This window comes from Lutra lutra, chromosome 2 (assembly GCF_902655055.1).
Source record: "Lutra lutra chromosome 2, mLutLut1.2, whole genome shotgun sequence".
In the NCBI taxonomy this organism is placed as follows: domain Eukaryota; kingdom Metazoa; phylum Chordata; class Mammalia; order Carnivora; family Mustelidae; genus Lutra; species Lutra lutra.
In genome coordinates this window covers 140702429-140714207 of record NC_062279.1, presented here as the reverse complement: position 1 = coordinate 140714207, position 11779 = coordinate 140702429, and the positions used below count along the sequence as shown (strand labels likewise).

Below are 11779 nucleotides of genomic sequence, written 5' to 3'. Positions count from 1 at the left end.
CGGCCCGGACACAACGAATACTTTATCCTCATCTCAACTGCTCGCTCACAGGCTGACTTTACATTTGGTTTATTAACAACTTATCCCCTTGTATCTTGTTTGTTGTGTGATTTTCTTACGCGCTTTGGTTTGTGTGAGATATATGAAGCCAAAATGACATGTGCAATGAAACATCATTGAGTTTGGGACCCTAAACCTGCTTTAACCTAGCTTTACAACTGAATAAAGCTGACATTCTGGGAAAACACAACCCGTGTGTGCTCTTAGTGCGCTCATGACAACAGACACAGATCCCTGTACATGTGTCTTTGCAGCTTCTGCTCCTCTGGGAACTCCGACTGACACCCTAACAGGGAAGTAAAATATTGTCAGCCCACCCACCACAGGGACTAGCAGGTTCTTTTTTTAACAGTATTTTCATTGGCACATGGCGCTCTCCACCAAAGTGAGTTCTCACTCCAAGCAGACAGATGAGCGCAGACGGTACACACATTCCCGCCAAACCTGTGGTACCGAACCCCAGGCCAGCTCCACTGGAGTTGTGCAGCTACAGGGGCCGCGTGAAGTGGGATAAGGGAGTTAATCTGTGCGGGTTCAGGACAGGGTGAAGCAGAGAATTGTGTGAGGGGTGTGTCCTTCAGACACTACCAACGTCTGTGGTATTTTCATCATACTGTAGTAGACAACAGATCATCCACCGTATGCTCTTACAAATATTTTACATTATCTACAAAAAAGCCCCACAAAACCCCCAAAAAACCAAAAGCCAAGTATTTTAGATTATAAATTTCCAGTCTGAAAGAATTTTAGGTAAGTTTTTCTTTTGCTTTTATTACAAGCATATAATATTAATTGGCAAAACACTGAGTACAAGCTTCACTATCATAAAATCAAAACATTTAAGCAATATTCCAAAAAAGATTTTAGACAAAAACTAGCCACCAATAGTACAAAAATTACACACCAACACAAAGCATAAAAAATGTAAACTTTCAAATTAAACAGTCAAAAATATGTATCTGCATTGTCATCTCAGTAAACCGCAACACATGTGACGATCAGGCTAACGGTGGCTCACACCCCTGGACCCTTCATCATTTGGGGAAAAATGGTTTCCTTAGACCCAATTAAATTGTCGGAATAGACATTTACACTAATGCTACACACATTTTAGGGGACACTCAAACGTCAGTCCATCCTTCAGATGTGCTCATGGATGTGGTGACCCACACGCAATGCAAGTGGAGGGTGGGGGGGTGGGTTGCGCAGGCAGAGCCTCCTTGGTGGGCTGGTGGCTGGCCGTGCCACCTGGGTCCCTGCCTGGCAGGGACAGAACCTTTGCAAAATTATGGTTAGTGTGAATAATGGTTTTCTAATCTACTTATCCCAATTTCTGTAGTTTGTTGAAATACCAAGGCAGAGAAACCCACTGGCTTATCACGCAAAGGTCACACGTGATGTGCTGGAGTGTTAATGATTTCCTGAGGAAACAGAGAAACTGGGTATTTTCTGATTTGGCTACCTGCGCTGTTTACTTTCAACATCTTGAGAGCGTATCTAATATTCACGTATAAAGTAGAAATCAGCTGGCTCGTTCCTAGAACAATCGATCCAATGACACATTTTAAATTGCTCTAAAATGCCCGCCTGTGAGCTTTGAGGAAAAATGAAACAAATTTCTAAAGACTTCACCACAAGGAGGCATCAGAGGCCGCACGACCCAGAGGGCTTGGGCCGCAGGGGGAGTAGCACCGTCCCACATATGGTGGATACGCGGTGGCATATCCAGGGCTGTGAGCATGCAGGGTCTGAAGACAGGGGACCTGGGGCGGCCACACAGTGCTTGGCAGCTGCCTGCCCGGTCATGCGCCCTCAGATGTTGTGGACAGGTGTTTTCGCACGGGGCACACACACAAACCATCCCCAAACAGTGTTCTTGGAACAACAGTGAGAAGGAAAAACCAAATAGCTGAATGCACATATTTTGAAATTCCACCGACGTTCCCTTTCGATTTAGCAGAAGAGATGCGACATTACAATTTAAACAGATATCTAATAAATGCTTCTTGGAACCTATCGCACAAAAGCATGAACGATGCTCTTCATCTATATGAAACAAAAACGTACAAATTAAAAGCTACTCAAAGTAAAAAGAAGAAGCTTGCAAAACATGTCACAATTTCATTTTATATGCCTGTAAATAAAGCTGGACCACGGAAACCAAACAATTGGATGGGAAAATATGATAGAAGGCTTAAAATAGAATAAATAATTTTATAAAGTTAAGTTTTCTTTTTTTTAACCCCCCCAAATCTTAAATTCAATATTATATATTCTATCTGAATTTTCTATCTTCATGAGAACTGCACGTAGTGAGCCCGCATGCTGGGGAGCGGGTCCCACTGCCGTTGACGGTGACGCAGGAAGGTGACTGAATAGCATGTGTGTTATTACCAGCGTCAACAGTCGTGAAGACCACTTCACAGGAACTCCGTCTGTTACAAAAGAAACTGATCCTGGCTTGCATGCTGGAAAAAACGAAACTCAGCCTTTCGAGGTGAAATGAAAGCGTGCCAGTGGGGAGGGGACCACAGAAGTCGCCCTGGGACACGGGCTCTGGGCTCCCGTCTGCCGAGGGCTGCGGGTCCCTGGGGGCCGCCCTGCAGTGAAGACAGTCTGCATGAGGAATCTTAGAAAAATAGTAGGTCTGCAGCTGAGGTTTTGTCAGGGTAACACGATTACAAAAGGGGGTCACGGGTGGGTCAGCAGCCAGCCGGTGGTGTAAGCGCTGGCCCTGACCACCTCCACCTGTGTATCGAAATACATCCACTTAGCACCATAGCAAATTCAAGTGATTCCAAAGATAGCTACAAAGTCACAAATATCTATTAGGAGATTCTGACAGCGACACTCAGTCTGACCTGAACTGTGAGTTGATATTGTTTGAATTTGGATGCTTACACTGTGGGACCCTCCCCTCCACCGCCGCCCAGGAGAACAGCCGAGTTCCAACGCCAGAGCCCAGACCGCACCATGCTTAGTGTGGCTTCAGCAACAATGTGTATGTTGAGGTAGACAGGTCATATGCACTCATACACACCTACTCAGTGACCCTCGTGGAGCGATCTGCAGACGTGATTCGGACGGACAGCAAGCTAGCGAACTGAACACGGCAAACAGCACCGGGGGTGAAGGGGCTTCAGGGAGGGGTGACTGGTGACCAATTCCTAACAGAACCTGCTTCGAGGCTTCTAAAAGGCCTTATGTTAGAATCACTTGGATTGAATTAATTTGAATGGTTTTCTTGTCACCAAGATTAGGTCTCACGTATATAACAGAAAAGGAAACAGAAAAAACCCCACCATAACATTCAAAGCAAATGTGAGAAGAAATTCCAGACAGGATGGTGACACATTCCATGAACAAAGGAGGTGGGCGGCTGCGGCTGCCTGGGGGTGACTGAGGACGAGGGGGAGGAACCCAGAGCTCACAGACAAATGGACGGTGTGGGCAGACAGAGAGGACAAGGATGGCCACAGAACCCCAGAACACTTTCACGACCCCGGAAAATGGCTGCTTTCTCCTCCTGCCTTTCCATGTTCCCAGTTACTGTTTTAAAGGGACAAATACTTAATGTGCCGTCAGAGTTTATTCACTAATCCCACAAAAATGTTAACACCTGGGAGGAGAAAGGGGTAGACAAAGTGTGTCCTGCCTGTGACTGGCATTTCAGGTCACCAAGGAACTGAAAGAGCAGCCGGCAGGCTCCTCCGAAGCTTGCTGGAGGGTACCCCCCCAACACCCCCGTCCACGGGGCAGCGTGGGGTGGACATGGCGGGAACCTCAGTCTGCATGCCCCGGGTGCCAGCCCTCCTCTGACTGACGGCACCTTCTCAGGGAGACCCTATACAATGCCACCACCTCTCTCTTCAGCACGATAAACCCGGGAAAGAATTAAGTGGGGAACTTAAGTTCCTGAAGGGTCAGAGCCCTACTGAACACCAGTCCCGTCTGAGAACAAGAACGGCTCTGCAAACCAGCATTAAGCTGGCCAAGCCACCTCTGATCTGCCCTGTGGGGAGCGCCTATGTCTGGGGAGCAGCACGTGGAGCCCCCCACCTCACCTCGGGGCCTCAGAGCCCAGAGCCCCAGGCCAGGCAGGGGAGCTATGGGCTTGTCACGGTTCCTAACATGGTAGATGATGAAATACCGCGCCGAACTCATAGAATTAATGGAATGGTTTTAAATTAACCCTTTATATACCTTCTGAGTCTTCAGGAAGCTAAAGGCAACATAAATATTGTCATTCACCATGGAGAGAGATTTTTCAATAACTTAGGAAGGGTTCAGTAAATGTACAAGGATTTTTGAGGCTTAGCATGAACCCTAATTCATAAACGCAACGGAAATGACCGGATTTCCAAGGCCCGGGAAGCAAGCACAGGTTGCCTGGCCACCATGTTTACCATCTGGTCTGTGAGAGGCGCTCCTTCTGCCGCTGAGACTGTGAAGTGTTTCGTCGTCTTGTAACCGTGGTGCTGGTAGTGTCTTGCTGAGTGTGAATTCTCTCATACAAAAGTTATAAATACTCTCTATTCAGAAGTCTGGTCCCCACGACACCCGCAGGTGGCACGGAGGGCAGCAGAGCCGGCCCAGGGCTAGGCTCAGAGCAGGTCCATCTTGGGTCTGTAGTGGAGCAGGAGTGGCGCCTTCTGTAAGACAAAGTTAGAGAGTCAGCCACCAGCCACGCGGATGGCCCCCCTTCCTGGGGCCCAGGCAACCTGGGACCTGTGCACACCTGCTGCCTCACCTGGTCCCGCTAGCTGTCACCCCTGCTCCAGGCTGCCCCTCAAGTCAGGGTTCTGCCATCTGCTTCCTGCATCGGTGAGGGTCCCCGGCACCCTCTGAATGCAGCAGCCCACCACAGGGTGGTCAGGGGATGGAGCCACCCGTGTGGCTGCAGCGTGGATGGCAGCACAATGATTGTCTTTCACAATGCTGTGACAGTTACTTCTAAGCTCTTAGTTGAAAAATATGCACAGAAAAGTAGTTGCCATTTGCAGCCAACAACCCAACCTTTCCAAAGTCTCACCTTGAATCTCCATCTTGTGACAACCACAAATTTGAGTGTGTGGTCCTTGCCCAGGATTTCCTCGTTGCATAAAATGTCCAGCTGGTGGGAGAAGAAGGCTTCAGTCAGGGTGCCAAGGGCACGGCGCTCGGCACATCTGCCCCCTCGGCCACGCTGGTTATGCCAGTTGGGCCACACAATGTCAGTTGCCTGTGGGGGGGGGGCGTGTCCTGTCTCCAGGTGGCACAGGTGGGGACTGCTCAGAAGGCCCCACCCCAACCCACCTGAGGGCCAGGAGCATCTGGCGCCTGGGGAGGTCCACACTCACCATGGCCCCCCCAGGGCCCTCAGCTGTGGTTACCACACTGCATCTGTCTCCCCACCTTGGTCCATTCTTGGCCAAGTTTGTCCCTCTTATCTCAGTGGAAAAAGTAAATGGGCTCTTCAGATAGTCTTTTTCCTTTTTTTTTTTTGTAAGATCGTATTTATTTGAGAGAAGCATGTGGGTGGTGGGGAGGGCCAGAGGGAAGGAGAGAGGAGAGAGAGAGAAAGAGAGGGAAAAGCAGACTCCCCACTGAGTAGACAGCCTGATGTGGGATTTAATCCCAGGATGATGGGATCATTACCTGAGCTAAAGGCAGATGCTTAATGAGTGAGCCACCCAGGCACCCCTTTCCTTTCTTTTAAAAAAAGACTATTTTTAGAGCAGTTTGAGGGTGAGAGCACCAAGGAGGGCAGAGAGAGATGTCCCATGCACCCCAGTCCCCCGTGAGCCACATCCGCACTGGAGTGGACATCCCTTATGGTGGACCAGTCTCCACAGACACGACACCATCACCCAGAGTCCACAGATGACATCGGGGTTCCCCCTGGGGGGGGGGATGTTCTATGGGTCTGGATGAGGGCATCAGGACAGGCCGCCACTGCAGTATCATTGAGTTGCTTCCCGGCCCCCACATGCCCCGTGCTCCCCCTGTTCGCCCTCCTCTCCCCAGCCCCGACAACTGCAGGTCTTGTCACTGTCCCCGTGGTTCTGCCCTTCCCGGGATGTCCCACAGCTGGAATCCTGCTGCGTCTTTCCTTAGTGATGTGCATTTAAGGCTCCTCCGTGTCTCTTCACGTCTTGGGTGCTCGTTTCTCATGAAAATGAGTAATAGGTCTGCGTGGAGCACAGCTAATTCACCCACTCACTCACACATGGAAGGACGTCTTGGTGGTTCTCAGGTTTTGGCGATTGTGAAGAAAGCTGCTGTAAACAATGGTGTGCAGGTTTTCGTGTGGTCGTAAGGTTTCAGTTAATTCGGGGGGACCCCACGGAGTGGGACTGCTGGGCCACATGGTGAGAGTATTTAGTTTTATAAGAAACGGCTAAACTGTCTCCACCAGCCGTGGACAGGAGTCCCTGTTGCTCCACACCCTTGCCAGCATGTAGTGGTCAGAGTTCTGGATTTTGGCCGTTCTGACAGGTGTGGAGTGGTATCTCATTGTTTGAATTTGTTTCCCTGGTGACAAATGATGCTGACTCAGATGGTCTTTTAAACTGCTCCCTCAGGGCAAGGGGAAGAAGGCTCTTGCGTTTGCAGGAGGGCTGGGCTGGGGAGAACACTTGGGGAGGCCGGGGGCTGGCTCTGAACCCCACCTCCCCCAGGCAGGCCCCTCCCACACGCCGACCCTCTGGATGACCTCATCATGACCCTGGGCTCCAAATGGCTCCACATGCCAAGGACCCCAACCTTAACCAGGGGCCCTGACACTCACCTCTTAGTTCACTTTCCACTGTGCAGGGGCAGTGGCCACAGCAGCCTGTCCCCAGAGGCTGTCCACCCAGGAGCACAGCCCGAACTTGCTCCCCACTTGCAGCCCCACTGGAGAGACCAGCAAATCATTTTGGCTATCTCAGTATCAGTCTCCACGGCTGCCCCGAAACCCCACTGCTGGGGGATGAAAACTACAGACTGAACCTCTCAGAGTCCCGCCTGAAGCCAGTGGGCCACATCCCTCCAGCTCTGCTCCATCTGCTCAGCTTTGCGCTAGCTTTGGGCCTCAGACCGCCTTCCGCCTCTCTTTGTGTGTATCAAGAGTTCATTCCTTTTTTTTTTTTTTTTAATGTGGTAAAATACACATAAAATTTACCATTTTATCATCCAAAATGTTGCAAACAGCCCCACCCTCTACCTCCAGAACTTTCTCCTCTTCCCAAACTGCCCCCGAGAAACACTAGCTCCCCATCTCTCCCTGTCCCCCAGCCCGACATCCACCAAGCACACTCTGTCTCTATGATCTGACTCCTCTGGGGACTCACAGAAGTGGGGTCACACAGTGTCATTCCTTTGTGGTTGCTCATGTCACTGAGCACAGTGTCCTTGGGGTCCATCCCGGTGGGGGCAGGTGTCAGAATGTCATTCCTGTTTAAGGCTGGAGAATGTTCCATTGTGTGGATTGTATGTCCATTTTGTTTATCCGCTCATCCATCCATCCATCCATCCTTCTATCTCTCCATCAGCCTATCCTGTCTATCCTCTTATCCATCCATCATCTGTCCCTCTATCCATCCGTCTGTCCATCATCCCTCAGTCCACCCATTCATCCATCCATCCTTCTATCTCTCTATCCATCCACCCATCCGCCCATCCATTTGTCTGTCCATCCATCCTTCCATCTGTCAATCATCTATCCATTCATCCGACCATCTGTCTATCCACCCGTCCGCAGACACTAGGGTGCCTCCCTGTCTCAGCTGTGGTGCATAATGCTGCCATGATCATGGTGGTGCCAGCATCTCATTAAGACCCCGCTTTCCATTCTCCGGGGAACACACCCAGATGTGGAATTGCTGGATGATACAGTGATTGTACGTTTAATTTTTTGAGGACTGTCCACACTGTTTTCCACAGTGGCTGCACCATTTTACACTCCATTACCTCCCCCCGCCTGAATGGTGCACAGGGTCCTGTTTCCCCATATCCTCGCCATCTTTTACTTTCTTGTTATTCACTCATTTTTTTTACAGTAGCCATCCTAATAGGTATGAGGAGGTTCTCACTGTAGTTTTGATTTGCATTTTCCCTAACAGTGATACTGAGCACCCTTTCATGGCTATTGGCTGTTTGTGTCTTCTTTGGAGAAATGTCTAATCTCTTTGCCCATTTTAAAATCAGGTTGTACGATTCTTTTATGCTATGTTTTAAGAGTTCTCTTTATATTCAGGATAGTAATCCATTATCAGATGTATGGCTTGCAAATAATTTCTCACATTCTGTATAAAATTTTTTCATTTTCAGAAAGTCCAATTTGTCTATTTTTTAAATTTTGTGACTGTGCCTTTACTGCCCCATCTAAGAAATCATTGCCAAATCCACTGTCATGAAGCTTTTGTCCTATGTGTTCTTCTAAGAGCTTTACTGTTTTAGGTCTGACATTTAGGTCCTTGATCTACTTTAGGGTTAACTTTTGCATATGGTGTGAGGTAGGGATCCAACACCATTCTTTTGCATGGTGATATTTTTTTAGCATCATTTGTTGAAATGACTATCCTTTCCCCACTAAGTGGTCTTGGTACCTTTGTTGAACATCACTTGACCACATACATAAGGGTTCATTTCTGGACTCTCTATTCAATTCCATTGATCTATGTCTGTCTTTATGCCAATATCACACTTTTTTACTAATGTAGCTTTATAGTAAAAGTTTTGAAATTAGGAAGCGCGGTTCCTCCAGTTATGTTCTTTTTCAGGATTGTTTTGGGTACTCAGGGTCCACAGATATTTAATAAAATTTAGGATTGGTTTTTAAGTTTTTGCAAAAAGATCATTGGGATTTTGATAGGGATTGCTCTAACTATAGACTATTTAGGTAGTATTAACATTTTAACAACATCAAGTCTTCCAATCCATCCAATTGGGATACATTTCCATTTATTTATGCCTTAATTCCTTGCAGCAATTTTTGTAGTTTTTATAGTACAAGTCTTTCACTTCCTTAATTCCTAAGTATTTTATTCTTTTTGATGCAATTATAAATTAAATTTTCTTTTATAATTTCCTTTTCAGATTATTCATGGCTAATGTGCAGAAATCCAGCTGATTTTTGTGTTGATTTTGTGTCTTGCCACCTTACTGAATTAATTTATTAGTTCTAACGTGTGTGTGTGTGTGTGTGTGTGTGTGTGTAAAATCTTTGGGATTTTCTACATGTAAGATCATATCATATGCAGACAGAAATAATTTTAATTCTTCCTTTTCAATTTGGATGTGTTTTATATATTCTTCCTCCCTAACTGCTCTGGCTAGAACATCCAGTCCCATGTTGGATAGAAGTGGTGAAAGCAGCATCCCTACTTTGTTCCTGATCTTAAAGAAAACACTGTCTTTCACCAGTGAGTCTGATGCTTGTAGTGGGTTTTCATATATGGCTTTTATTTTCATGTGTCTTCCATTCCTAGTTTGTTGAGTTTTTTCTTTTTTTTAAATCACGAAAGGGTATTGAATTTTGTCAAATGCTTTGCAGACCTACATCAGTTGAGATGATCATGTAGTTTCCCTCTCCATCCTGTTGCTGGGACATATTAACTTGATCAGTTTTTGTATGTTGAACCACAGTTCCATTTCAGAAATACCCACTTAGTCACGGTATATAGTCCTTGTAACATGCTGTTGAATTCTGTTTGCTAGTATTTCATGGAGGATTTTTGCATCTGTGCTCATCATGGATGTTGGTCTATAGTTTTTTGTTCCTACAGTGTCTCTGTCCAACTTTGATATCAGGGTAAGGCTGGCCCCATAGAATGAGCTGGGAAGTTTCTCTCCCCTTCAGTTTTTGGGAAAAGTTGGGGAAGGATTGGTGTTAATTCTTCTTTAAGTGGTAGGAGTCACCTATGAAGCCATCCGGTCCTGAGCTTTGCTCTCTTGGGGATTTCTGATTACTGGTTCAGTCTTCTTACCAGTCGTAGGTCTGTTCAGACTTTCTGCATCTCTGTGATGCAGTCTTGGTAGGTTCTGTGTTTCCAGGAATTTGTCCACTTATCTAGGTTATCCTATTTGCTGGAATACAATGGTTCACAGTGTTCTCTGACAATCCCTTTTATTTCTGTAGAATTGGTAATAATGCCTCTGCTTTCATTTTAGATTTTAATAATTTGTCTTTATTCTTAATCCATTAGTCCAAAGTTTGTAAAAAAATTTTTTTTAATATGGTTTTTAAAGATTTTATTTATTTGAGAGAGAGAGAGAACATAGAGGGATGGGGGCAGGGGACAAGCAGAATCTGTGCTAAGCACGTAGCCTAATCCAGGGTTCAGTTCCACGACCCGGAGATCATACCCCAAGCTGAAATCAAGGCTTAACCAACTGAGCCACCCAGGCGCCCTGTCAATTTTATTGACCTTTTCAAAGAACTGCTGAATTTCTCTATTGTTTTTCTGTTTTCTATTCCATTTATTTTTGCTTTAATCTTTAGTATTTCTTTCTTTCTGCTAGATTTGGGTTTAGTTTGTTCTTTTTCTAGTTTTTCAAGTTGTAAATTTAGGTTGTTGATGAGATCTTTCTTGTTTTTAATGTAAGTATTGATAGCATCAATTTCCCCCTTCGCACTGCTTTTGCTATATTCCACAGATTTTGGTAAGTTATGTTTTCACTTTCATTTGACTCTAAGTATTTTCCAATTTCTCTTGGATCCATTAGTTGTTTAAGTGTGTTAATTAGGGGTGCCTGGGTGGCTCAGTTGGCTAAGTGTTTGCCTTTGGCTCAGGTCATGATCATGGGGTCCTGGGATCGAGTCCTGTGGGGGGCTCCCTGCTTGAAGGGGAGTCTGCTTCTCCCTCTCCCTCTGCTGCTCCCCCTGCTTGTGTTCTTTCTCTCAAATAAATAAATAAAATCTCTTTTAAAAAGTGTGCTGTTTAATTTCCACAGTTTTGTGAACTTTCCAGTTTTCCTTCTGTTACTGATTTCTAACTTAATGCTGCTGTAGTCAGAGAAGACAGTTTGTAAGATATCTACCTTTTAAAATTGACTGAGGCAATTTGTGTCTGCTCTCCTCTTATAACGACCTTTGTCACTGAATTTAGGGCCTAGCTGGATGATCTAGGATGATCTCTTCATCTCAAGATTCTCGACACACTGACGAAGACCTTTTTTCTAATAAAGTCATGTTCACATGTGCTGGGGGTTAGGAAATGGACACATCTTTCGGTGGGGGTCACCATTTAACCAAGTATGGTCTGCCTTCTGGTTCCTCAAATCCACATCTGTCCCATATGCAAAATATATTCACCCCATCCCAACATCTTAGCGTAAGTGCTGCTGCCTCAGGAAGGCTCCCCAAGAATCTGAGCCAAGGTACTCACCCCAGCTGCAAGCCACCAACCCCTGTGCATAGCAGAGGTGCGGACTTTCATTCATTTCCTGTCATTTACCACAAAATACCTGAAAGTATTTTACCTTATCGACCTTCCCAACCATTTCACCCCCTACCCAGCCAATAACCCATTTGTGAAATTACAACGGTGTTTCTCTTCGAGAGCAAGGCCTTTCATACATCTCAGCCTTTCCCTGCCATCCCTGGTGCTGTCTCTCCTGTTAGGGGGCTCCCCATGCCCTCGTCTGGCCACACTGTGTCCCATCACACTATCTGGGAGCCCGCAAAACAAACCAAGATTTTTTTTTTTTTTTCTGATTTAAAATCTCCAAAGATGTAAAAACAAAAAACCCCGAA

General features: G+C 46.3%; 1 protein-coding gene across 2 annotated transcripts in view; it reads right to left on the bottom strand.

The window, feature by feature from the left end:
* Positions 1–811: 811 nt before the first annotated feature.
* PCGF3 (polycomb group ring finger 3) overlaps positions 812–11779 on the bottom strand; it is a 52339-nt gene continuing 41371 nt past the window's right edge. For both annotated transcript variants that reach the window (XM_047718541.1, XM_047718540.1), the window contains 2 exons: positions 5093–5173; positions 812–4712 (listed from right to left, as the gene is read on the bottom strand). In XM_047718541.1, coding sequence (XP_047574497.1) covers positions 4665–4712; positions 5093–5173 — 129 coding nt within the window. In that variant the 3' untranslated portion in view covers positions 812–4664. The remainder of the gene's footprint in view (positions 4713–5092; positions 5174–11779) is intronic.